We start from the raw sequence: 24,363 nt of genomic DNA, 5'->3' as shown, positions 1-24,363 counted from the left end.
AGAGCTGCAAATCACTCATTTAATTTCTTTAAAAAAATCTTGCACTCCTTGGACATGACTATCTCTCTCCCCTCCTGCCAACAGGGATTGTGTCCAGGCATATTTGTACTGACTGCCTCATCTAAGTATTTTAGCGGCAGCATTGATTATTAGTAGTCCAACTTTCACCCAACCTGAAAAGGTTGTAAGAGGGTTGGTAGGAAATGCCACTGCTGCCGAGGCTGCTCTTGGTGTGGGGTGATGGCTTACATGGGATGGTTACAAGGTTTTGTCCCTTTAAAACTGGTTTAGTAGCAACCTGTCCAGTGCTTTACTGCTCTGAAGTAAGAGGAGACTTCAGTGTTAGGCTCTCTCTGAAGACTGACAAGGGACCAGCTAGACCTGTCAGCCGGATGGGTTTTGGAGCACTGGGGAAACTGCTGTGAGGCCTGCCAGCTTGTTTTGCAGGTGGAGCTGCCACAGTGAGTCTGATGTGAAATCAGGTTATTAGGGTGATCCTGAAGTTTTCCCCTGGCTCCTTTCTGTAAGTGATCCTGGGCTGTTGCTTCCAACTGTACAGCAACAGGTCTTTTCAGCAGCCTGATTTTTCCCCTCCTCTCTTTCCCATCCTGCATCATCCTATGGTAAACATCCATGATGTGTCAACCCTTGTCTGGGACATGGGGATGCTACTGTTTGATGGCCTGTGCTCGCTGGAAATACAGGGAGGAGGAGGAGAGGTGATGCAGGAGGGAGCCTGGTTTCCAGCACAGAGTTAGGGACCTCCTCAGGACGTGCCCTATTAACACAGCCCTGCCCCCTTCCCTTCCCACCCCAGCCCTTGCTAGACACCTCGCGCAGGCGCGGGAAGGTGACGGGCCGCTGCCGGGTCACCCAACCGAGACTGGACAACTACATTTCTTAACGTGCCGGGTCGCAGTGCCGTGCTGCAGCGCATGCTGGGAGCCGTAGTCGTCCCAGGCCGGCTGCCTCACTTCCTCCTTCCCGCACATCTTCACTGCGCAGGCGTCGAGGCTACTACTGTGCGTCTGGCTCTGGACCGGGCTGCGGCGGTTGGTGTCGCGTCGGCGGTTGCCGTGGGGGCGGCCCCTCCCCCACCCATGACGGGCGAGGCGGTGTAGTACCCACTGTCCGGCGCAGCCGCCTCCTGTAGGTGGCTGAGGTGTTCTTGGAGCCGGCTCGGCCCCGGTGGGAGGCGGGGAGTTCCTTGCGGGCCTGTCACTTATGCGTCCACCGTCGCGGGCCCTGGCCCGGCCCCGGGGCACGTGCGGGTACCCACTTCCGGCCCACCTGCTTTGCGAGGGCTGTGACTGCGAGCCGTGTGCCCTGGACTCAGGCTGAGACCTTGGGCATGGGCCCCGCTGGAAGCAGAGGGTGCCAATGGGCAGCAGCCCGAGGAGGGGAGCAGAGGGGCGCGGTGCTCCTCGCCTGAGGAAGAGATGGGGCTTTCCGTAGCTTTGCCCACAGGGGCACTGCACTTTTCGCTGGCTTTCACTTCAACACGTGGGGTTCAGGGGAAACCCTGCGTCCTGTAATGACCAGTGGGTGACAGTGAATCCACGCACCGTAGGATTGCCAATAAAGACATAAGTTTGGAAAACAATGCTGTCTTTATTATTCAAACACATTACTTGATGCCCCACTGCCATGTGGGGCCTTGCTTGAGTCAGATCCATCCTCCACGTAGGTGTTGGCTGGCTGTGGTGTGAAGGATACACTGAATCCACTTGATAGAACAGCACAATAAGTTCTTGGCTAATCACAAAGTGAAAAGGAATCTGAACTTGGCTTCTGGTGATTGATGTTACCAGAAACTGATGCTTTCCCTGTTCAGGTCATTGATAGCCTGTGTTTGGATTTTCTTTTAGCGAATGCGAGGTCTGGGAAGAGAGACGATACTAGTGAAGAACGTAGAAACAAAGAGTCTGATCCTAGGACTCTGGAGGTTTTGCCACAAAAGCACTAGCTGATGCGTCCTGGTAGTCAAGGGAGGGAAAGTGAGCCTAGACAAGCTCTTTGGGTATCAGGAAAAAAGATAATAAATATGGGCAAAAATAATGTATTTAAAAGATAGTGATTTGTTGCTATATGGCAAATGTAGGAAACTTAAACTGAGCTTTTATGTGTTCTCCATCTCTTTCTTCATAGGGATTGTTTTAAAGCATGTGGAAGAATGGTCCCTGAAAATTTTTGAGTTCCTTACCTTTCTCTTTTGGCCATGATCAAATGCTTGGAGGAAGACGTGAGAGCCAGGTTACGCTCTGGAGTGGCCATCAAGTCTCTGGGCCAGTGTGTTGAGGAGCTTGTCCTCAACAGCATTGATGCTGAAGCAACATGTATGGCCATCAGGGTGGATCTGGACACCTTTAGGATACAAGTGGTGGACAATGGCTTTGGGATAGGGCAAGAAGACCTAAATACAGTGGGGAATCGCTATTTTACCAGTAAATGCAGCTCAGTAGAGGATTTAGAAAACCTGAAATTTTATGGCTTCCGAGGAGAAGCTTTGTCAAGTATAGCAAATATGGCCAGCATAGTGGAAATTTCATCTAAGACCAACAAGACAGTTAAAACCTTCACAAAACTGTTTCAAAATGGGAAACCAATGGAAGTCTGTGAAGCTGAACTGACTAGACCAAGTAGTGGAACAACAGTGACTGTGTGTAATCTTTTCTACCAGTTACCAGTGAGGAAGAAGTGCATGGATCCCATCCTGGAATTTGAGAGAGTAAGGCAGAAGGTAGAAGCTCTTGCACTCATGCATCCTTCTGTCTCTTTTTCCTTAAGAAATGATGCTTCCTGCTCTATGGTGCTTCAGCTCTCCAAAGCAAAAGACATTTGTTCCCGCTTTTGTCAAATTTATGGACTGGGTAGATCACATAAGTTACGTGAAATACATCATAAGTGTGGAGGATTTGAGCTGAGTGGCTATATTAGTTCAGAAGGGCATTACAATAAAAATCTGCAGTTTTTGTACGTGAATAATAGACTAGTTTTAAAAACAAGATTACATAAACTCATTGATTTTTTATTAAGGAAAGAAAGTGTTATTTGCAAGACAAAATCTAGCTTTGCTGGCAGACAAATGAGTTCAAGTCCTGCTCGACATCGGTGTGGTCCAGAGCTCTACGGAATATTTGTTGTCAATGTGCAGTGTCAATACTGTGAGTATGACGTGTGTCTGGAGCCTGCGAAAACGCTGATTGAATTCCGCAACTGGGACAGTCTTCTAGCTTGTGTTGAGGAAGGGGTGAAAGCATTTTTAAAACGAGAACACTTATTTATTGAACCGTCTAGTGAAGACATCAAAGAATTTAACGAAAATAATGACTTTTGTTTGTATAGTGCCACGATAAAACCTATGGTCATTGAAGAGACAAGTATGAAGGACAATTTTAAGAAAGCATGTGAAGATATTGTGGATTCCTATGAAATAGTTAACTTGCAATCAAAAGACATCAAAAGAAAAGCACCTACTGGAAAAAAATCTTCAGATCCCATATATTCAAATGACAAAGCTGAGGAAATGGAAGTTTTCTCAGATCTAACCACTGCTGAATCAGCTAACTCATTTAAGAGTAGTAAAACTCAGACTCTTTCATTCAACAAAGATGACACTACTACTGAAATCCCAGAGCAAGATCCAGAAGAATTTAACAGTTTCCAAATGGCATCTGGTCACAAATCTTCAGAAAATTTCTGTGGAGAGTCCAGATCAGAAATAATAGAAATAGACAATTGTGATGAAATGCCATGTTGTACTGAAAATTACATACAAGTTGCAAGAAGCTGCCATGACAAAGCAGGTCCAAAAAGCAACAGCACCATTGCTTTCAGACATTATGTCACTCAAGGGCAGCAGAAAGGAATGAAAATTTCTGCTGAAATAGCTGAAGGGCCAGAAATCCTTGTTGGAAGGGCATCCATGGGAATATGTACTACAACAAAAGAAAGCCGTGGAAATACTAAAAGAACATATACCTCTTGTGGACAAAATGTAATTAGATCAGGACTGTTAAAGTTGTGTTCCACAGGGCTTATAACTCATATTGTGCAAAATCAGTCACTACCTGAACAAGCTGAAATGAACTGTTCATTAAGCATGCCTTTTAGACCTGGTCCTGTAAGTGCCAAGGATATATTTGGAAACAAGACTGTTTATTCACTTCCATCTCTAAATATTCAAGATGTTTCTAGTAGTCTAAATAAAGACAATCCTATCCTATCCAATAGAGAAGTGTGCACAGCAAATGCAGATGAGAAGTTGGAAAATGAGACTGTATCAAATCAGAGGAATAAAGAAGTAGCTTTCTGTATAGCAGGTAGTAGAAGGGATTGTGTGAGATCACACACTAATGAGTTGCCTCTGATCACTTCCTCAGGTGATGTTACAAACTACAGAAGGCAAATGGTTGAGCTCTCTGGGTGGTCTGTACCCCGAGCTTATAAGAAGCTGAGTTTGTCCACACAGGCAGGATCATTAGAGAGATTTAGGAGACATTATGGAAGGCCCAGGAGTGAACCATCAATATCTATTTCAGAGAAGAGGAGTGAATTTGGGCTCCCAGTTGAGTTCAGTACTCCAATTGATCTTGACACTTCCAAAAATCAGAATAATAATACTGAATGCTTTAGTATTTGTGAAACGCCAACTGTGGAACACACTCATTCTAATAATAGTTGCCAATCTGGTTGCTTTTCTTCCTTGGAGAGGACTCAGTTCTGTGGTACAGGCGTTTTGTTAGACAGACAAACTTGTGAGAGAGAGAGTCCTTTGACACTGACCAATAACTGTCAGAGTAGAAGAAAAAATAAAAGCAACAGTAGATCTCCAGGGTCCCTGGCCTCTAAAATATCTAGAATGAAAGGGGACCATGAAGAAGTTTTAGCTCCAGAAGTTGTGGGGCAGCTTGAGCAACAATCCCAAATGGATTTAAGCAGAAAAGATGATACCGGGAAATTTGTGTCTAAAAATGAAAGTGATCATTTATTGCAGAGTTCTTATGAAATGTGTCAAAATTCCTCACAAGAAGCAGAGGTAGGTGGGCATAGTTGCCTCTCTTTAGCCTCTGATGAGATGAATATTCCCCAGAAAATAGATTGTCTGAGGACAGGGGCCATGGAAAATACTGTCAACCACACCAGCAATGAGGCTCCATCCAGTGGCTTGGCATTGCCTGGTAAAAAGGTTTGGTCTCAAGATGCTTGTCAAGATCAAAGTGTTTTACATGTGTTTTCAGAGCAGAATTTGAAAGCTACTCAGCTTCCAAGTGTGACCTTACCAGATAGCTTGGCAGTCTCTCCAGATGATACAAACATGGCTAAACCTGTGAATGAGGATTTGTTATCATGTACTTCTGACTGGTTGCAACATTTTGATGTTTCCTTGGGTAAGACAGTTTACATCAACAAAACAACTGGCCTAAGTACCTACAGCACTCCTCCCACTGAAGAAGTTCAAGCTGCTTGCACAAAAGATATAACTACTATGGCTGTGAACGTTGTCTTAGAGAGTGGTAAGAACATGGTGCTTAATTTTGTTGCAAAGCAAGAATAATGCAAACTGCATAAAGACTCACATATGCAAACTGTTAAATTACACTAATTGATTGCAGGTGGAAGGAGGTGAGAATAATGATGTATCTTCTTAAATCTGTGATACACACTTAGCTCTTTAATTTCTTCAAGTAAATACATTTTGTTATTTCATTATTGTTCCACAGAGAATGGGGGCCTGAACTGTACCAAAGGAGATTGGATGAAATGTGTACCGTGGGCTGGAGGTCTAGGTCACTTTCTATCCTAATCCTGGTAATAGTGTAGGGCCATAATATGCTGCTTAAATCACTCCTATAAGGATTGGAACAGGCCGTTGGGCTAATTCTGGTACTTCGCATAGTCTCAGTAACTTTAACTTTCCATGAGCTTATTCATGGACTCTATTTATTTGTTTATTATTATACAAAGTGTTAATATGAGTAACAGCAAACTGATAGTGCCAGTTCTCCTGAATATGGGGTAGGAATGGGCATTTTTGTATTTGGTATACTGGGGGCTTTTCTATGGTTTTTTCTGTCCTTTCAGAAAAATACTTTCAATTGCAACCATTCCGGAAATAATCCTGATTGATTAAAGGAGTAACATGCTCTTAAGAATCCCTGGTATGCAGACTCTCCAATAATGTCAGCCATCTCAGAAGTATTATTCACTTTTATGTCTGTAAGCACAGGGCACCCCTTGCTTCCCTGAGACAGCACTGGTATGTGTAGCAAAGGCCAGAAAAGAGGCAAATTATTTCATATTTTGTAAACCTCTGGTTTAAAATATGTACTGATGATTATTGCCCTGTTTCATATATATAGAAGGTTATTCAGTACTCTCAGGTTATGAAATTTGTCAGGATGGGGCTCTTACTGAGGTCAAAGTTGAATGGTATAAATTAAGGTAAAGAAACAGATGTCTTCTGTGGAGTGTGATCAGCTATGCTGTGATATGTCATGGCACAGCTGATTGAGCTCCACACACATCCCCGTGTGCCACGCCACAACTTGTAGCACATTTGCAAGCACGGAAAAAAACTTGCAGACACACTCCCCCACTACCCAACATATGAACAAATATGTATAATTTTCACCATACTTTGCATTGGAAGGTATTGTATTATGAATCTTAATCTTCATTCAAATCCTTCCTCAAAATGTACTTTTTCTACCAAATTGGCCAGTGTTTTCCCAGTCACAGTAGAAATGATATTAGGTAGCTATATTTGTTTATTTTTAAATGCATTTCCCAGGACTGACCTCTGGCTGGCCATTCAGAGCATCCAGCATGTTTAGTTGTTATTTTTCCAGTTTTAACTGCAAACTCTATGGGGCAGCACAAGGCCTGCCTCTGTGTTGTACAGGGATGAGCACACTAATGTCTTTGTTTATAAATATGTGAATACCACAGCCCTCTAAATATTTCTTTTAGCTTTCTGCCAGCTGTTAAACTTGCTGCAGTAAATTTTTGTTGTGTATTCAGGGTTTCAGTGCAAGTGCTATCCCTTTAGAAGTGAGCTTGTTCTACCCTTCCTTCCTAGACCTCGAGAAGAGAGGATTCTAGCAAGCCAGCATTCCAGAGGTAGGGTCATTTTGCCAGGACATAGAGTACTATGTTAAAAACAAACCCAAGAATTCTTCCAGCTGTCCTGACAGGAACTCATTGTTACTCAAGGTCTGTTAACAATGGGACTGTGAGTCATTTTGTGTATGTCTGAAAATATACTAAAGAATTAGAGTTGAAGTCTGTTAGGTGGTGCTTATTTACAGGATAAAGTGCCCAGTTCTCTGTAAAATCATGTTAATAGTTTAAAGAGCAGTTATCCAGCCAGAGAACAGAAAAATGGGTTTTATTCTTTGGATTCTCTTCCCTAACAAGGGGTGAAATCACCACTTTGGTATGTGTCTTTATCCAGTGGGAGTGAGTAGCTGAGGTTTATCCATCTTTTTATTTTTTTCTTTCCAGGGAGTGTTGGATTGTGCTGCAGTGTGTATTGAAATCAGAGAAGTTTCCTAGAGTTCTAGTCCCAACAGACAGTAAGAAGGCACAATCCTGCATTCCCTTGTTAATCTGTTTTCCTCAAGAATAAAAAGACTAATGTGAAATTGGGGTGGGGGGGGAACTTGGTAGGAGTGAACAATGAATACACCTTCTGCTGACATTCCTTTCTGTGCCTATGAATCCATGTTTTACATATGTTATCTCCTAGAAGCTGAGGCTGATTCTCTCCAGTCCTTGTTGTCTGGCTGGGATAATCCCATATTTGCTCGCTACCCAGAGGTAGGTATTATTTTGCATCCAGAGTTGCAGGGTGGGGTCATCTCATTCTCACCTTCTATTATGTTGTGACTTTTGAATCAGAATGGCAAGTACTAAAATCACTGTGCATATTTAGTCTGTTATACATGTGCCTAGAGACTTGATTATGCAGATGTTTATACAGTAGTCCCATTTTTTGAATTTATCCAGATTAAGACAAGCTAGTATTATGGATGATCCTGTACCTCGTGTTTTTGGAAACGATAATGTTGTGTAGGCTATGTCTTTTACTACAGAAGTCACAGCATCTGGTGAAGAGCTTCAACTCATGAAAGCTTGTACTGTGTATATATGTGTTTACACAAACGCACACATTTTGGTTAGTATATAAGGTGCAAATCTACCCTGCCTTCTGCTTGATTACAGACTAACATGGCTAACTATTTCTAATTACAGAACTAGCTATCTTGATGAAAGATAAAATGCTGTTCCATAGCACGATTTAGGATAGTTTCTGTCCTTTTTAGGGAAGAGAAAAACAAGCAAATTTATGTTTGTTATATAAGTAATAACTGGGTATCAAAAACATATTTGACTTGGGTTATTTTTATAGTATTGGCAGGATGATAATATGCCAGGGAAAATAAAAGTTGGAGCTTTTAGAGCTACATCCTGTGTAGTTATGGGGTAATGTCATCTTTAATCACTGTGTATGTGTGAACATACAGTTTTAGTCAGGATGTACAATATGTACATAACTATTTCCACCTGTATACATTTGAGATGGAATAGCAAACTACCTGCTGCTAGGTTTCCGAAAGGGAACAATTCTTTAGCAAATTTGTTACAGTAACATGAATTCTTGCGTCATTCTGGGATAATTCATCTTCCTTCATGTGCAACGCATTTAATGTGTATGTGTAGGCTGATAACTAATTTCAGGTTGTCTAATGGCTTTTCATTGAAATAGCTCTTATTATCCGGATGTGTGTGAGTGCTGATATGGGAGCAGAGGGACTGCCAGATGGTATTTTGAATTAGTGCTGTTCTTATTAGAAGAATCAGTGTACCAGGTACAGAGGAACCCATTTCTAGATTGGTCTTACTCAAAGTTGGCAATATGATTTTTGTGACCTTAAACTCACAAGTCATGCTTGTATTCTAAAAATGATTTGTGGTGTTCTGTTTCATAGGTTGCTGTTGATGTGAGTAGTAGCCAAGCTGAGAATCTGGCTGTGAAAGTTCATAATATCTTGTATCCCTATCGTTTCACCAAGGAGATGATTCATTCAATGCAGGTAATGTAGGAGTGGATAAGTGCTTTGTGTAAACAGCTGTATTTCAAAAGCTATGGCCAAATAGGATGTGTGAGCCTTTCCACTGAGTGGGAGAGACAGATAAATAAATAACACCCTTTATCTGCAAAAAAACCCCAACATTTTTGATTTGTGTGAGGAGAGGCAACAGATATGCTTATCAAGCCAGATCTTGAGACCATCTTTTAGATGACTATAAACAGTTATCTGTAGAGTGATTCTAAAGTGGTTGGGTTTAAAGCTAGTTAAAACAAGAAGCAGCCTTGCTATTGCTGCTTTGTAATATGCAGTATTATCACTGGCATTGTTTAAGTAATGTATTGTCTGACAGGTTTTTAGCTACTTATTATGGCTATTTGCTTAATTTGTTATCTCTGATAACTGCGTTTTGTGCATTTTCAAATGATTTTGTCTGAACGATGTTGACCTTCAGCTGAGCAGTTTCAGTAACAAGTCACAGATCTCAAATAAGGACTTTAAATTTCATCTTAGAGTGTAGGTCAGTCAGATTCTAACAAAGGCATCATAAACGTGGAGCCTAACCATATCTCAATGATTCTTTATCAAAAGTTTTGTTTGTAAACTGAAAAAATTAATGCTGAATACACTCAAATCTAAGGCAACCCTGAATTTAAGATGACCCCCTGTAATAGTTTATATATATGGAACGTGTATAAATTTGTTATAATTTTCCAAGCACCGAAACTAATTATTGGAGGGTTGTCTTGAATATGTCTCCCCTCTGCCACTGCTACAGCAGGGAAAGCAATAGCTACGGGTTGCGGGGACGTTCAGGTTGCCACCTTCTCTGCCCCCTCACTTCTTCCTGCAGCCTTTCTGTCCCCCCTGCCACCTTCACCTGCCCATCCCCAGCTCCCCCTAGTTTCTAACTCTTTCCCCCACAGTGCTGTAGATATAGTGTATCTGGCCTTCAGCAAGGCTTTTGACAAGGTCCTGCATGATCTTGTAAACAAATTGGACAAATGTGAGCTAGATAAAACTACTATAAGGTGGATAGACAACTGGCTCAATAGCCACAAGCAAAAGGTACAGTAATTATTAATCAGTCCATGTCAGAATGGCAGGAGGCTTCAAATGGAGTCCCACAGGGATCTGTCCTGGGCATGGTGCTGTTCAGCATATTTATTAACAATTTGGATGCTGGCATAGAAAGCTTCATGAGTGAGTTTGCAGATGACAAGGAACTGGAAAAGATTGTGAACATATTGGAGGATGTGAGCAAAATTCAGAAGGATCTTGACAAATTGGAAAGCTGGGTTAGAGCTAAGAGGATGAAATCCAATGTGGACAAATGCAAGGTACTACACCTTGGAAGGAATAATCAAAAAAACAAATATTAAAGACACCTGACTGGATGGCAGCACTATGGAAAAGGACTTAGGAGTCTTGGTAGATCACAGACTCAGTGTGAGTCTGCAGTGGATGCAGCCACACAAAAGGCAAATGCAGTTTGGGGCTGTATTGATAGAAGCATTATGTGCAAGACTTGGGAGGTGATAGTGCCTCTATTTGGCACTGGTCAGGCCTCAACTGGAGTACCATGTGCAGTTTTGGGCTTCATGTTTTAAAAAGGACATGGAGAAGTTAGAGAGGGTCCAGAGGCAGGCAACAAAGATGATCAAGGGCTTGAAAGGCAAGTCATATGAGGAGAGGCTGAAAGAACTAGGCATATTCAGGTTGTGGAAAAGGCGTTTAAGTGGGGACATGATAGCAGTCTTCAGACATTTGAAGGGCTGCCATAAAGAAGGAAAGCAGCTTTCCCCTCGTGTTGCAGAGAGGAGGACAATAGCTTGAAGTTGCAACAAAGTAAGTTTAAACTGAATATCAGGAAAAATATTCTTCACTGTTAGGACAGCAAGACAGTGGAACAGACTGCCTAGGGAAGTTGTGGACTCTCCATCATTGGAGGTGTTCAAGAAGAGGTTGGACAGCCATTGGTGAGGGATGACCTAGGCATAGTTGTGCCTATGTTCTACTATGGGTATTTCCTGTGCTTCTGGGCACCCCTTTCTGCTATGTGTTGGGGATTTTTTAAGCCTTCCTCAGAGGCATTGGGTGTTGGCTGCAGCCAAGGCAAGGGACTTTGACTAGGGTGTGACAGTGCTTCTGTTGGGATCAAAGCTGGAGGTTCCTGGATAGAGGGTCTTGCCTTTTCACTCAGGGTCAGTCCAATCACCATATTTGGGGTCAGGAAGGAACTTTACCCCATGGTCAGATTGGTACAAACTGTGGGGGTTTTGCCTTCCTCTGTAGCAGCTGACCCTGTACCCAAGGTCTTTTTAAATATATCTTCACAGCATTTCATGGAAGTGGGATATTGGTTACTATGGTTCCCCTGCTTTACCTGTGGCAGGTTAGGTCAGGGTTGACCATAGTCTTATGTAGAGTTTAGCTTATAGATTGTATAGGATAGTTTGGATAAGGATAATTCTGCCTCAGTCAGGAGGTTGAACTAGATGACCTCTGGAGGTCCTTTCCAGCCCTTTTCTGTGATTCTTTGAACTACACAGTCTCTGCTTCTGCCTCTTCCCCTCTTTGGCCTGCCCTCTTCCACACTCCCCTTGGTGTCAGAGGCTGCCTGGGCTTTATTCACTCCCTGGAGCACAGCAAGTGGAAGAGCCACCATGCAGCAGTGTTAGTGCTGCTGATTGGTTAGGAAGAATTACCATGTGATCTGTGCTGGGGTGGGTTGTGGGCCTGACTCTGGCCTCATGCTGATTGGCAGGGGATACGTCATTTTATATTTGAGCAAATACAGTCTATATTTTTTAGTTGCGAACTCTGTGTGAGCTCTGAAAGTCACACTGGGTTCTTTCTATCTCCTACATCTAATCTGGAAAAGATTCAGCAAGCCAAACTATATTTTTGTTTACCCTTGTACAGCTACATTGGCATGTAGGAGTTGGCAGGGGTGCAAGAAGAGTCTGTTGATGCAAAATGGGCTGTCCAGCTTCCGGGCAGCTGGGGGATTGCAGACCCATGGGCCATGCATTGAGTAGGTGGGTGGGCAAGTGCTCTCTGTCCAGAATCTGCCCTCCCCACCTGTTGCACGCACAGCATGGGCAGCTCAGTTTCCCTTACTGCCAATTGTGAAGGCTTCCCAGCAGCCCCTCTGCCACACACATGGCATAAGCAACTTGCCTCCCACACTTTCCCAGACGTTTATGTTAGGCAGCCCAGCCACTGCACCTCTCTGCAGCACAGGGAGCCTATCTTCCGATCTTCCCTCCCACAGCCCATGAGCAGGACATCCCCTGTTCCCAGCTATGTGCATCACTTAGAAAGTCCCCCACCACAGCACAGGGTAGCTTGGCTCTCTTCCACTGCACATATAGCACCCACTTTTCCTCTTCCACCTGCACACACTACCCAGCTGCTGTGCACACAGCTGGGGCACTTCAGCCCCCTTCTGGCTGCTGGGACAGGAGCAACTGGGTGGAGGGGCTAGCAGATGGGTGGGAGCCCATAGGCCTCATGCTAATGCTTTGGGGGCCTGCCCTGATCCACAGTCTCCCAGTTAGACAGCCCTGATGTATAAGGTGGACTAGAATCCAGGTCATTTACTCTTAGCTGTGTGGCCTCAGAAGGACTAAAAGGAATTTAAAAACATTGTCAGAAAGGCAACAGATAGTCTGAAACATATGGGAAAGAAGATGTTGCGGTATGAAGGTATCATCTTCGCATTCACTTTTATAGGTAGGACTCCATTCTTCAACTTATTTAATGATTGTGAGGTTAACAGATGGAGAGGAGAGTAGTTTTCTTCCATAAAGATGTATGTCTGCCTTCTGAAAATGGTCTTGCCAATAGAAAACGGTTATTTTGAATTATGTTACAGGTTCTTCAGCAAGTGGATAATAAATTTATTGCTTGTTTAATCAATACTAGGAGTGAAGTGAATGAATATTCAGGTAAGAAGACTGTTAGTACTAGCCATTAGCTAGCCTTCAAGTCCAGTTGCAGTGTACCCTATCGTGGCTGTACACTGTTATAGTTTAGAATCGGGAATTTTAAAGTGCTTCTAAAAAATAGACATTTTCAAGAGTGTGTTTTTTTGATCTCAGTGTTGTTTGACAAATGCAAAATCTATGTCAATAATATTAAGGAAAGTCAACAATAGCCAGATCAAAAACAAAGTCCAAGAAGACTGTCTTTGTCTTGTGAAGCTGGCACAAAGCAATGTTTAGAAGAGTGCTAGCCTTCACTTGAAATATCTTGACTCTTTTTTCTGTTTATTTTGGACATTCCTGAAGGACTTGTTCAAATTGCTGGTCATATGCACTGGTAATGAGTGTGATAGAGAATCATATTGTATTTCAAATTAGCAAAGGTATTAGATTCCATTTTCAGTTAATGGACACCTTATGTATTGAAACTGGCATGAGTTAAACAAGAAAGACATTAAAAAACACAGTGGCTTCATATTTTCTTTTAATCTGTTTAAAAAAATTGGAACAGGACTGTACTTGACCTCCTTTTTAGACGTGGAAAAGGGAAATTAGCTGCAGACATCATTACAAAATTAGAGACTCAGTCTGACCAGCCTAAGTGGTATTTCCTCACCTGTGCCCCAAATATCACTTTTGCATTATTTTATATTCCCTTAACCCAGCTTTCTCCTGGACTTAATTCTGTTAAAGAGATTGATCCCCACATGGTAAATCTGGTCTGTGAGTGAGCCATGAGTGAATCCCATTCTTCTGCCCAGTTGGTGCAGGTATTTGGTATGATGGTACTTATAGTTAACCTCCTCTGTTACATTGCTAGATGGAAATCTGCTAGTGTTGGTGGATCAGCATGCAGCCCATGAGCGTATCCGCTTGGAGCAGCTCATTAAAGGTGAGAATTCACATGGTTCAAGATGAGCTATTCACTCCCCATTGGCATGCAACACAAATCTGTATATGTGAGATATGCTATTTTGGTTATAGTAAGTGTAAAGGTCCCCAAGACACGCAGGAATCCTTTAGAATCCTCATCCTTCCTCCTGTACAAACCCGTAAGATCTTGCAATCATCCTGTATTAGTCAAAGTACTAGACACCAAATGTGTGCTAGGTGTCTTCCAAAGTATTTAGGAGGGGCAATTCTTGTTCCAGGTAACACAAATTTTAAATTGAAATAGACCAGATCTAAAAGGGTAATAAGGGTGACAGGAGAAGCAAAGGAGAGATAATAGAGTAATGTTAATGAGATAGTACATTGTGGAAGCTATGACAGGGTCACAGAGTAAAGAGCTTGGGCAACATTGTTTGTGTTTTAACAAAATGGCATGCTTAGTACAGAAACCTAAAATCACTATGATTTCCAGAATTAGAAGAGCAGTTACAAGCCAAATGAAACAGTCACAACAGCTATAAGATGCCACACATCCACTACATAGCGATTTTTAGCCACAACAGAACCACTTTTGATTGCTATATGATTGGAAATGTAGCAAGTTTCATTTGACAGACTTAACAAGGATATCAAAACGCCTGTAGACATCACTGAGCAGCTTTCCTGCAGGTACAGAGAAATATTGGTCAACCTAGAGATGTTTAAATGGCCTTAGAACATGAGTTAATTGTTCAAAGACATCATAGAGAAGTGCAGTTACTCTGTTGAGCTGGACACGTGACTGGGGTGAACCGTGACCATAAACATCAGTTGGTCTGCTGGCTCTTGGAGGACCTGTGCACTGTGAAAGACCTTGTCAAGGCTACATACACTAGGCCATATTATGTGGCCAGTATTGGAAAAATCTATAACTGTGGCAGGACCCGAGATGTAGTAGTCACTTGAAGTTACCTGCAGAAGAATAATGGTCTTTTCTCTGGCCTCCTTAGAGTTTGGCTGGAAAGCATAATGCCCATTCAATATTCACTTAAGATTGTTGACCTTCTCTCTCCTTTTTTCCAGTCTAAAAGCTTCCAGGAAAAATGTTTTGTTGTTGTTGTTGGGGTTTTGTTTGTTTGTTTTTGTTTTTTAGCTCTGTGGTAAAAATAACTAAAGATTAAGGACCCCTCTGGGAGCAAGGGAGAAATATTTAATGCATGGTATTTTGGTAGAGACTCTGCACTTGTTCCAGACAGTTCTGAGAACAAGTGGCCATCTCATGAGCTGAGATAACTGTAGCAACAACTCTGGCTATTTATGATGATTGCTTTTCAGTTCTGGGGGGAGATGCTAAGATAATATTAAACTGTTCTCTCCCCAGAAACCTTGCATCTCTTCCATAGTATTCCCCATGAGTCTTAGAAGGAAGAGTCTATGGCTGCTTAATCTAAACACAGAGGGCTACACTGGAGCTCTGACCCATGATAGGAACTCTTGTGAGGATAGTACAGAAATAGATGTTTTAAGAGTGGTACTTTATTTTACAGAGTCATATGAGAAACCATCTGCAGTATCTGGTAAAAAGAAATTACTGTCCTCCATCATCTGTCCTCCATTGGAGATTGAAGTAACAGAGGAACAAAGGAGACTCTTACGGTTAGTAGTAACGTAGAGCTCCAGTATCTTGGACAGGGTTCCATTAAGTACCATAGCCTGGACTCTGTTTGCTGTTTGCATACCACAGCCATTGCTGAAGTTATTTACATTTTGCTTTTGGGAGGTGCATACTGAATTCCAAGAGCCACAATGTGACGGGTGGAAAATAGAGTATTATTGGGAAATACACATGGCGAGTCCTCAGAAATGACTCTTCCTTCTTCCACATGATCAAAACTGAAGTCACTGCATTGAATAAGCAGTGAACATATTTTTCCAGATATTTCAGAATGGTGGATTGGCTGCTGTCAGGAATTCTCACTTGTATAAGAATTTGGAAGAATAAAAGCAGATTTGGTTTTGACTCCTTAAACCTCTGTAGCATTAATCAAGGTTTTATTGAAAACTGCCTGTCTTTCCTCACACCAAATATCTTTGTGTTTTTTCCCATGCTACCCTCATGTGTAGGAAGAACTCTTTATAAACATCCATAAAGTTTCCTCATTGTCTTCATTAAAATTTCCCTGTGCTCATGCCTACAAAACACTTGGTAATGGTTAGGTTGTTGGTTTGCTAAGACCATTGCCTATGCTGAATAATATTACCTCATTATCCTCTTGTCTTCCATATGTCTAGAGCCACCTCTTGCCTTTTCTTTAGGTTGTGAGCTCTTTGTGGCATAGATTTTCTTGTTTTGAGTTTGTACAGCACCAAGTGTACTGGGCCTCTGGCCCATGTTGGGGACTGCCATGCAATATAATAATACAAAATAGAGTAAATCAAGTAGGGTGGGTAATTACAGTTACAGGGCTTCCTCATCTTTGTGGTTGGGATGGACTTGCTTGGTAAATGGGCCTCTAGGAGCCAAAAAAGTAAAGGAATAGATCAGATTTTTCCTTCTAATGTGTATGCATTTTCATTTGTCAACAATTTCTTCTGTTGTTTTCCTTTCTTTTTTAGGTTCCTCTGAAGTTTCCCTTTTTTTATCTCAGTCCCACTAATGTAAACTATTTTTATGTCTTCTACAACTTTGGGTACCTCAGTGATCACTGTCTTTTCTAAATGGTTAATACACAGATTTCAAAATGTTGCTTATAATGCAGAATTCTTGGTATGTTGAAAACTGACCTTTTCTTCCTTTGCTCCTTTTTTTCTGTCACACACTGTGGGCAGACATAACTATATACAGTTTTAGAAGATGTGTGTGTATGGAGATTTAGGGTCAGATTCTCTTCCATCCATTAGTTAGCTACGTGGACTTAGGCAGTTGGGTATGATCCTTTTCCATCCTGTTCATGTCCCTGAGAATCCATTAATGCATCTATTTTTATAAAACCTTCTCATCTTACACTTACAATTGCATCACAAAAAACTAATGAAGGGGAGGAGGATCCACCCACCTTTTTCATTACTGTTTTTTTCAGGGACTTGAGCCTGGAATGGAATCATTCTGGATTAAATGGGTTTAAAATGACAGTGTTGTTACAGCTATACTTTCTACCAGTACAGGAACATAGAGACAAAACAGTTACATCGGTCCAGCATGACCCACAGTAAACTGGTATTATTTAAACCCAGTATATATTTTTTCTGTTCATGCCCTTAGCTTCTTTCTTACCCTTCAAGAAAATGTATTTTTCATTCTGTGGCTTCTAGCCACTTGTCCAAGGCACTGTCAGAGCTTTACATAGTTTTTATTAGCTAGTATTCTTTTCCTACATTTTACTGACCTACTTAGGGAATTCTAGCAGATTAGAGAGGTATAATTTTCTCCTTTGGAAGCTGGTTTGTCTACTTTATGTCACGATCATCTTGCTATTTTATGCTTGCTTTTAATTATTGTTTCAACGTATGTATCTGGTACTGGGATAAGATCCCACTAGTAAGAAACTGTTACTTACTTCCATTCCTCTGTTGTAATAACTAATTATAATGAGAGTGCACATTTTTGCATATTGTGACCTTTCCATGCCCATGCTGCTGCAGAATTCTTGGATACTAGATGCTTATCTTCCTCAATTGGGCCCTTCCTGCTTGACAGTGCATTTATCAGTTCTCTTGCATGGTCTCTAGTTTTGCTCTTTAGAGTATCCTGTGTATTTATTTTTGTGTTTAACTATTTGTCCTTCAAACTACCGTTTAGCTTAAGCAAACTGTCATCTACTTACTGTAGTTTATTTTTTCTGTTACCTTCCCTAGAATTTGATTTCACGTTTTTGGAAAGATCCCTGTTAGTTTTCAATATCATCTTAGACACACTCGGAAAACCCCAGTGGCTTTTTTGCCTTTCTGCTTTAATTTTTAGAATTGATGCTTGTTGTGTTTCTGTTATGGTTTTATAAGTAGTGTTCATAAAGAGTCTGATCATTTTAATTTCCTCTGAATCAACTTTAGTGTATCTTTGTTTAGCTGCTTCTTTATTTGAAAATCCTTTTAAAAGTTGAGTGTCACAATCTTGGTCCCTAGCCACAGTCCCTGAGGATTGTTATATAAAAATATATATCTTCTGTATTAATAATGTAGCCACTTTTATTTGAACCATTTCCTACACAAAAACACTACGTAGTAAAGGGAACTTCTGGGATCTCAGAAATGTAAAGTAAGCAGTTTACACAGACATCAGGGAGGGGAATATGGTGTGAAAGAGAGAGATTGCTAGGAAATCCCAAGAAGCCATCAGACAGGTGGTGGAGATGGGGAGTTGCTGTAGGACCTTCAGTAGTGAGAGTGCAGAAATGTCTGGCTCTGGAAACACTCTTGTTGGTTTTTGAGAAAGAGGTGCTTTTGTATTTTAAGACAGGTTTTCTTCTCAGGTGCTGTTACAGAAGCCTGGAGGATTTGGGCCTTGGATTATCATTTCCAGAGAACAGGAACCAGATTCTAGTGGGGAAAGTGCCCTTGTGCTTCATGGAGAGAGAGGCCAATGAATTACGACGGAAAAGACAACCTGTAGCTAAAAGCATTGTGGAGGTCAGTCGTGAACACAGGTTTGGGGTCCGGTTATTCTGTGATGGTGACATTCTGTTCTGTATTAATGGTGCAGGATATTGGAAAAGTATCTCCTCTGTGAGGCAGCCAAACACCAAAGGATCTGTGCTTTCAGCAAAGCTATTTATGCGTGACATCTGACCTTATGACTGCTGCCTGAGCTGGTGTTCTTTCTTCTTCATTAGGAAAGTAATCCCGACTGAAAAAGGAGAGCCCGACTTCCTAGCACTGTTCTTTTGTAACAGAATAAAACAGAAGAAAGCTTTACTTACTAATTGTGTCAAAGTCTGGTCTGGTGAATAGAGAAATGACTACTATTTTAATTTTAACTAAAATAAGACTTGTAGAGAGAAACCAGTGGTCACCAATGAGGACAGCAAGGCTGATTAGGGTGGATCCTGTATTTTCCCGTTCGAGCTGCTAGCCTCTTTCCCTTAGAGCAGTGCTGCAGCAGAGTTGGTGGTGTAACAAATTGTCATGTGTTTTCTCCAGGGTGGAAACCCCTCCTTTCTGGGACCTTTTTATCATTTCAGCTAGGTGAATGGATTCTCAGCTTGAGAGTCCTAATCAATTTGCTCTGGCTACCTTTTAAGGGAAACTGCAGTGAACTTCAAAGATTACTTTAGGCTGGTTATTTACCTACCTCTGGTACATATATGGTCTTCATCTGCTTACTGTAACAAAGTTGGTCATGCAGCTCCACCCATATGAGGAAGCAGAGTACTGTTATCCCCATTTTTTCAGGTAGGGAACTCAGGTGAAACTAAGTGACTTGTCCAAGATGTCTGTTGCAGGGGAGGAATTCGGTCTCTCTCAACCCAGGCTGGTACTCGGATCCCTCCATCTTTCCTTGTTTTTTAAAATGGGGAATACAGTAAACATAGCCAGGTGGGGCAGTAGAATGAAAACTTGAGAAGGGGAAAGAATAGCAACTGATTGTTCTGCCTTTTGTTTTCCAGGAGTTAATTCAAGAGCAAATTGAGGTAAGTAGCTCTCTTTTTTCAGGGAAGGATTGGAGGCTAGTTTTTCTACTGCAGGGGTGGGCAAAATGTGGCCCAGGGGCAGGATGTGGCCTGCCAGGCCATTCTATCCAGCCTGCAGGGCCCCTAAAAAATTTTGAAAATTAGTATTAATCTGCCCTGGGCTGTCTGTCATGCAGCCCTCAATGGCTTGCCAAAACTCAGTAAGCGGCCCTCTACCCAAAATAACTGCCCGCCCGTTCTACTAGAAGCCTTGTTTCTTGCCACAGGACAAAGCCCTGGAGATTAGCGTGCACTAGTCATCATCAGGGATTGACAGTGGGGAGATGGAAACTAGATGGACCATGTTAGATCTTCCTCATCCATAGCTTCTCTAATACTGCAATTCTTCCTTCTTTTCAAACTGTCCTGTTTTCTTGATACTTTTAGCTACTGCAGACCACAGGAGGAGCACGAGGGACACTACCCCTGACATTTCTGAAGGTGCTGGCTTCTCAAGCATGCCATGGTAAGTGAGCATTCTTTACCTTTCCATTTATGCAGTGTACTCTCTGGGGCTGTGGTTTCAGAGAGTTCTTCCAAGAGTTGCAGGAGGCACATCATTAGACAGGGTGCCTCTTAAGTGTCAGGAAACAACTTCCCCTTTGGACAGCTTTACTTGGGGTAGAAGATGCCCTACCTGTTATGTGTGTGTGTGGTTGTTATCCACATTCCTGCACAGCAGAGTTACTGACAGTGCTGTCCTAATGTGCACCAACCAGTGTGAGCCATTGGACCACCAACCCATGTGAGCTATAGGACTTTCAACAAGCAGTCCATGGAGTGGAGGAGAGGGTATGAGGGAGGTCCTGCATCAGTGCTCTTTAACAGGCAGGGAGGACCTTAAGCAGCAGTACCCTCAAGCCATTTTGTCTGCCCTCAAATGGTAACTACTAGAAACGGCAGTGCATGGTGTCCTGGAGACCTGGCAGTGTTCTTATTTGGAAATACAAAGGACTTCAAGGGTTGTGCAAGGGCCCCAAAATAAACAGGTATCACGAATGTATGCAGCAGTGTTTTTAATCCCTTCATACTAGCTGGACTGTTGCATGCTGCATTAATTGCCAAAGGGCAAATGTGGACTGATTTGCACCACTTGACTCTCCAAATGGCAGAGGGTACATAAGCCTCCCTTTATCTGGAAGAGGAAGACTAAGTGCTATTGCTGAGTTGCAGGATGCATGCTGCTGAATATGGGATCAGAGATGTCACTCCTGATGTCTGTGAAGAGGGACTGGTAAAAGTATGACTCTTTTAGTAGCCTGCTTGTATTTAGTGCACTAAAAGCTCAGGAATAACTGGTGACTGAGCTGGTATTCAGCCTCTAGCATGCGGAGCTGATATTTAGTATCTCTCTGCTTTGGTAGCTCATTTGTGGAGTGGCCTTGTTCTCATATCTAGAGAAAACTGTTCATGTGGGTCATGTAAGTAACATCAGGTGGAAAGCAAGGAAGCTGTCCTACCATCCACCTGCCAAGGACCGGACAATGAAGTTTGTACCATGACAAAATCCAGTCTTTATGTGTTGGGAAGGCTAATTAACTGAAGCCAAATTCCAAATCTGTTACATTGTAGCATGGTCTTCTGATTTGTGGTCTCAGGGAGCTAGAAGGAGGGTGATGCCCCTTATTTACTTGCTGTAGTTTCCAAAATCCCTGGTGAGGAGCTTGCTAGCTGAGTCAAACTCCTTTAGCCAGCACTTGCTGCATCTCACCTCTCTTTTCAGGAGCTATTAAGTTCAATGACAGTTTGACCATGGAGGAGAGCTCCCAGCTTATTGAAGCTTTGTCCTGCTGCCAGCTGCCTTTCCAGTGTGCTCATGGGAGACCTTCCATGCTACCCCTTGCAGATATAGACCACTTGCCACAGGAAAAGCAGGTACAATGTGGAACACTGCAGGTGGTGCATCTTGGGAGGATAAATTCTGCCTTTCCAGCCAGGTTGCATCTTAAATCAGATATGCTCTGTATCTGACCAGACGTGTGATGTTTAAAGCTGTCATTCGTGTCCCTCTCCTACTGTTCTTGTATTAATCCCTGGTGCATTGTTTATAAATGGACAATGCAATTGGACAAAGGGCACTTCCGAAGAGCATTGCTTCCCCATTAATATTTATTTAGATTTTGCCTACATTAAACAATCATGAACTTTTTTATTTACTCAGACCTACAACTGTTTAGATTAGAGCCTGAAGTTAGGCTCCTGAGCCCATATGTAGGCACTTACAGGCACAAATCCCACTGACTTCCAGTGGCACACTGCTGGAGAAGCATTGCCCAGTCAGAGCAGTTCAGTATATCGGAATATCACATGGGTTGCAGATTGAGCCCATAATATTTGCTGATTAGTTTTGTGTCCAAATATATGCGCTTGGTTTTCTAGTGAGGCTAGTAATGAGGGCCCTGGACCTATGAGCACTTACCAGCATAGGTAAACATTATAGGTGTGTAAAATTGGATGTTCTATTAACAGTGAAGAAAGTTATGACAAAAACAGGTACAAAAGAATTGCTTCACTAATTTGAGACTATAAAGTGGGAAGAAAGCAGATAACCAGCAAAACGTGAATAAAAGTGACACACAAAATCATGACTTCTCTTGTTGCCCATGTGCTGTTTCAGGTTGCAAAATTGGGTCCTCATGCAAGTCATTTAGAACACACCTTTGATAAAGCACTTGAGCATCTCAGTGTTGGAAGGGGCTATGGTGGTCAGTGAAGTCCTTTTCTCTTTTCTCCTAGCAGCCTAAACCTAATTTGGCCAAACTGAGAAAAATGGCCCAAGCCTGGCTGCTGTTTGGGAAACAAAGACATCACCATGGAACTGAGAGCTGAAAACCAGAATCCCAGGAGCTCTGTTGTCACTCAATTCCTTTCAACCAGCATTCTGCATGGACTTGCCTCCTAAGCCAGAACAGAAACAGAGGTCCTGCCCTGATAGTTAATCTGCTGAGGAGCAGAAATCAGCCCTGGGAATGGGGCTTGAGAGGGCTGCTGTGTCTCAGGGAAGTGGCTTCAACATTGAGAATGATGGTTTGGAGCCAAGACCTTTCCTTTATTCAATACTCAGTTGTTCAAGGCTAGAATCTGCCTCCCACTTGTAGGTGCTGAACTCCCTTTTCCTTGTGAGGATGATTTTAGTCTATGTATTTACAGTGTTTTGGCTACATATTTATTAATAAACCTAAATACACTTTCACTTTCGTAAGCTTGCCCACAAAATGATGTAGGTGGACTGTGCTCATTCCAGCCATTGACATGAAACTAATGCAGAGGAGGCCTGGCTTTGGTATTTCTCTTCCTGTCTGCAGCTACTGTAGTTTCCTGATTCATTTTACTATGCTGATGGAAGATTTCCAAACTAGAGCCTGATGATGTTGTCTCAGTGAAATACAAGCTCATATCATACTGCAATTTCTGTTAGATTGATGTTTATTTCTATGGTACTACAGAGATATTATTGATGTATATTTACTTACTCATAGGCAGCACCATATCATGCATCATTGCAATAGGTAAGTGCCTGAATTAGTCAATAATCTTATTGTAGCAATGCTTACAAGCTAAACAAAATGAAGTAGATAGGATACTTCCTACCCTAGACTAGTGTAACACAGCTGTGCACCGTTAAAATTAGAAATGGTTCCCCCTTCCCAGAAGACCCTACAGTTTCTCCTAATGCAGTGCAAAGCTGCAATAGGAGAAAACAGATGCTTTTAAGTATCCTGGCAGTGCACATATGTGGGAACTGAGGTTTGAGACCTTGGTCTGAAATAGGTAGAGCAGGGACTTAAACCTTGTTCTTTGACAGTGAATGTGAATGCATTAGCCATGAAGTTGCTGCGATGTGGGAAGGGGTCTGTTTGGTGTTAAGCAGAAATGCCATCCTTGTTACAACTGAGGCAGACAAGGTTCTTTGTGTGAACCTGATATCTTTTATCAGACCAACTTAAATAGTTGGAAAACAATTATTAAGCAAGCTTTCGGGTTCAAAAACCCTTTTTCAGGCTAAGGAAGTTTCAGCAGTTGGGGTGTGCTCTTCCTGGATGGAATGAAAAGTAAAGAAGCCAGAGGCTGGTCTGGTATGCATACAAGACAGGTAAGTCAGTGAAAATGTTGGAGTGTGCTCTTCCATCCAGCAAGAGCACACACCAACTGCTGAAACTTCCTTAGCCTGAAAAAGGGTTTTTGAACCCGAAAGCTTGCTTAATAATTGTTTTCCAGCTATTTAAGTTGGTCTAATAAAAAGATATCAGATTCATGCAAAGAACCTTGTCTGCCTGTACCCTTAGACCAGCACGGCTACAACTTACACCCTTGTTAGAACTAACACAGTCATTCCCATGTAATGTTTATTTCAACAAATCCACATTTTCCAACCAAAGTAGTTTGAAATTCCCAGCCAGCTTCAATTAGAATTGCTGTCATGGTGCCAGAGGCAGCTACTCCCAGGACATATCTCCAGCTAACTTAGTGTGTCAGATGGCACTATGCCAAAATCCATGACTCTCCTCTAGGCACACTATTTCCCAAAGTGGAAGCAGGGTAGCCACCTTTGCACTGTGCTGCAGACAACTGATTAGCTCCACAGCAAAACTAATCAGTCCAGAAAGTTAACAAGTCAGACAGACCTTTAGTCTTCCAAGTTGTAATAGAAGGAATATCAGGCTGCTACTAGCAAATTCTCATTTTTGGTAGTGATGATCAGCCTACTGCAACTTAAAGAATCAACTTATTCTTGCATGGAAG

At 42.2% G+C, this 24,363-nt stretch overlaps 2 protein-coding genes across 3 annotated transcripts; both read left to right on the top strand.

The window, feature by feature from the left end:
- The first annotated feature begins 411 nt into the window (after nt 1–411).
- On the top strand, nt 412–7,659 carry LOC149872046 (DNA mismatch repair protein Mlh3-like). Of its 2 annotated transcripts, XM_090033703.1 has the most exons (3): nt 412–1,149; nt 2,149–5,516; nt 7,024–7,659. In XM_090033703.1, exons 2-3 carry the CDS (start codon nt 2,219–2,221, stop codon nt 7,158–7,160), a joined length of 3,435 nt encoding a protein of 1,144 aa, XP_089889829.1. In that variant the 5' UTR covers nt 412–1,149; nt 2,149–2,218; the 3' UTR covers nt 7,161–7,659. The 2 variants fall into 2 exon arrangements, with proteins under 2 accessions (XP_089889829.1, XP_089889830.1); XM_090033704.1 differs by having other exon boundaries at nt 414–1,149; nt 2,149–7,166.
- Nucleotides 7,007–24,232, top strand: LOC149872045 (DNA mismatch repair protein Mlh3-like). The gene is made up of 10 exons (XM_090033708.1): nt 7,007–7,122; nt 7,751–7,821; nt 8,994–9,098; nt 12,976–13,048; nt 13,905–13,976; nt 15,502–15,610; nt 18,424–18,580; nt 19,558–19,581; nt 20,008–20,086; nt 21,344–24,232. Exons 3-10 carry the CDS (start codon nt 9,081–9,083, stop codon nt 21,589–21,591), a joined length of 780 nt encoding a protein of 259 aa, XP_089889834.1. The 5' UTR covers nt 7,007–7,122; nt 7,751–7,821; nt 8,994–9,080; the 3' UTR covers nt 21,592–24,232.
- Nucleotides 24,233–24,363: the final 131 nt, after the last annotated feature.

The sequence above is a fragment of the Crocodylus siamensis genome, chromosome 2 (genome assembly GCF_052110815.1).
Source record: "Crocodylus siamensis isolate JL-2025a chromosome 2, ASM5211081v1, whole genome shotgun sequence".
Lineage (NCBI taxonomy): Eukaryota > Metazoa > Chordata > Crocodylia > Crocodylidae > Crocodylus > Crocodylus siamensis.
This window is presented reverse-complemented; position numbering and strand designations above follow the sequence as displayed.

Excerpts from the sequence above, each read along its gene's own strand:
- LOC149872045 (XM_090033708.1), top strand. Across the intron at positions 13,049-13,904 it reads TGAAGTGAATGAATATTCAG|ATGGAAATCTGCTAGTGTTG; the intron begins GTAAGAAGACTG and ends TTACATTGCTAG. Across the intron at positions 19,582-20,007 it reads TAATTCAAGAGCAAATTGAG|CTACTGCAGACCACAGGAGG; the intron begins GTAAGTAGCTCT and ends TGATACTTTTAG.
- LOC149872046 (XM_090033703.1), top strand. The coding sequence starts at position 2,219 with ATGATCAAATGCTTGGAGGAAGACGTGAGAGCCAGGTTACGCTCTGGA. Across the intron at positions 5,517-7,023 it reads GAACGTTGTCTTAGAGAGTG|GGTTTCAGTGCAAGTGCTAT; the intron begins GTAAGAACATGG and ends TTGTGTATTCAG.